The sequence below is a fragment of the Cebus imitator genome, unplaced genomic scaffold (genome assembly GCF_001604975.1).
Source record: "Cebus imitator isolate Cc_AM_T3 unplaced genomic scaffold, Cebus_imitator-1.0 Scaffold480, whole genome shotgun sequence".
NCBI classification, from domain to species: domain Eukaryota; kingdom Metazoa; phylum Chordata; class Mammalia; order Primates; family Cebidae; genus Cebus; species Cebus imitator.
Window position 1 is genome coordinate 622,040 of NW_016107795.1, and position 2,439 is coordinate 624,478.

At 47.7% G+C, this 2,439-nt stretch overlaps 1 protein-coding gene across 1 annotated transcript; it reads left to right on the top strand.

The window, feature by feature from the left end:
- LOC108292198 (C-X-C motif chemokine 2-like) lies at positions 1-2,236 on the top strand. Its single transcript, XM_017512932.2, has 4 exons — positions 1-307; positions 406-529; positions 641-724; positions 1,540-2,236. Exons 1-4 carry the CDS (start codon positions 208-210, stop codon positions 1,553-1,555), a joined length of 324 nt encoding a protein of 107 aa, XP_017368421.1. The 5' UTR covers positions 1-207; the 3' UTR covers positions 1,556-2,236.
- Positions 2,237-2,439: the final 203 nt, after the last annotated feature.

The following is a 2,439-nucleotide window of genomic DNA, read 5'->3' on the forward strand; positions in this document are numbered from 1 at the left end:
CGGGGCGGGGCCAGTGCTTTCTTCCGGACTCCCGATCGATCAGGAGCTCCGGGAATTTCCCTGGCCCGGGGGCTCCGGGATTTCCAGCCCCAAACATGCATAAAAGGGATTCGCCGACCTCGGGGAGCCACAGAGCCCGGGCCGCAGGCACCTCCCCGACAGCTCTCCCACTCCTCGCACCGCCGCCCGACCCGCCTGCCGAGCCCCATGGCCCGCACCGCGCTCTCCGCCAACCCCAGCAACCCCCGGCTCCTGCGGGCGGCGCTGCTGCTCCTGCTCCTGGTGGCCGCTGGCCGGCGCGCAGCAGGTGGGTCCTGGCGTCCTGGGGACCCCGGGCGGGACGCGGCTGGGGTGGGCGCCCCCCGCCGACGGCCCCGCTCAATCAGCGAGTCTCCTCTTCCCTAGGAGCGCCCCTGGCTAATGAACTGCGCTGCCAGTGTCTGCAGACCCTGCAGGGAATTCACCTCAAGAACATCCAAAGTGTGGAAGTGAAGCGGCCGGGACCCCACTGCGACCAAACCGAAGTCATGTAAGTCCCGCCCCGCGCTGCCGCTGCCACCGCGCGGTCCCAGACCCTCCCGCTGCCCCAACCCTGTCCCCAACCAGACCTCCTGCCTCACGGATTCCCTTCTCTCTGCAGAGCCACACTCAAGAATGGGCAGAAGGCTTGTCTGAACCCCGCATCCCCCATGGCTAAGAAAATCATTGAAAAGATTCTTAACAGGTGAGTTATGGTTTCCATGCCACAGGCGACTAGAGCCGTTGGTCAGAAAAACTGGCATCTGGCCCCGAAATAGTAAATCAGGAAAACCCAAGGGTTAGCTGAAGGACTGAAAAAAAGATTATTTTCACAAAGTTGCCATGAAGGTTATTAACCTGCTCTGGTGCCAGAGGATATTTCAGTATTTCCGTGTCCTCCTAACCCCTACTGAAATAAGCGAGGATAAATGTGCGTTTCTGAAATACTAAGTAGATTTGATAACAATGCTATAAGGCCTCCTGCCTGTTTTGGGACGATGTTTACCTCGGTCCCTAACGGGCTTCAGACCTGAAAAATGCAATGTCTGGTTTGGGCACTTTGGGCCTTTAAGTCTTCTTGGTGAAGAGCAGGGACTTTGCAATGACAACCCCAATGAGTTCAAGGCTAGGATGCCTGTCAACATTATTTAATCTCTTTGAACTTTAGCAAAATAAGGTAGATAATTGTAGTTATTTCACAGGGTTGTGTGCAACTTAAGGGAGATCATGAATGGACATTTCTAACCCAATGTGACAATCAGTGAGCTTTATGTTTTGGCTCTTTCAAACCAATAATCTAGTTGAGTCCACAGCTCCCTCTTTCTTGAAAAAAAAAAAAAAAGTATTCAGGAGTACAATTTTTCTGCTATAGAGGGCAGAGGGTACAGCTAGACCTTCCCTGAGTGGAGGGCTGGGCAAGAGTAAGTAAGGGGACATCGCTGCTCCAAGCAAGCTTCAGCCACCGGAGTGACAGAAGAGCCTTCCTTAGCACCTGCAACAGTAACCCTTTTCTCATCACAGGGAGACCACCAACTGACGGGAGTGAAGTAAGAAGCTCATCAGCTCATCATTGGCATTTCCTGCAGGGTGGTCCCTGCCCTATGAGAGCTGAAAATGAAAAGAGAACAGCTGCTTTCTTGGGACACCTGGAAAGGACTTAATGTGTTTGACTATTTCTTAGGAGAGTTCTACTTATTTATGTATTTATTTATTTTTGAAAGTTTGTATTTTAATATTTTACATGTTGTTATTTAAAGATGTGAGTGTGTTTCATCAAATATAGCTCAATCCTGATTATTTAATTGGAATATGATGGGTTTTAAATGTCTCATTAAACTAACATTTAGTGGGAGACCATTACCATTACGTGTGAGCCAACTTGATAAATGATAGGGTAGGGAATTGGGGGGGTGGTTGGAATGCAAGCAATTAGTGAGGTCACTGTTAGGGTAAGGAATATATGTGCCAATCTACTTTTTATACTTTTTTGTTTTTTAAAAAATTGAATGTCCGTTGTTATTTATTGAAATTATCTCACATCACGTGTTCAACATTTTTATGCTGAAGTTTCCCTTGGATATTTTATGTCTTGTGTGTAGGGCATAATGCCTTGTTTAATGTCCATTCTGCAATGCTTCTCTTTGCCTTGCAACAGAGAAGTTACCATTACTGTTACATTTTTACAAATGATCTGATAATAAAAGTTTTATGAAAAAAATGCTTATGTAGTTTTTTAAAAAAATTCTTCTTGATCTTTTGTTCCTCCCAGGCGCCCAAGGTGTTATACTGTGAGACTGCAGGTTTTTTCTAAATCTGTGCCTGCTTCTAGCTAGCACTTCCCTTATATTTCTCTTACTCAGAAAGGAATATCTGATGCTTCCGGACAGTGCACGCTATCCCCCAAGCACCTTGATAATTCTA

Bases quoted from the DNA above. Each gene is read 5' to 3' on its own strand.
- LOC108292198 (XM_017512932.2), top strand. From the start codon at position 208: ATGGCCCGCACCGCGCTCTCCGCCAACCCCAGCAACCCCCGGCTCCTG. The intron at 308-405 runs GTGGGTCCTGGC...CCTCTTCCCTAG, and splicing joins CGCTGGCCGGCGCGCAGCAG to GAGCGCCCCTGGCTAATGAA. The intron at 530-640 runs GTAAGTCCCGCC...TTCTCTCTGCAG, and splicing joins TGCGACCAAACCGAAGTCAT to AGCCACACTCAAGAATGGGC.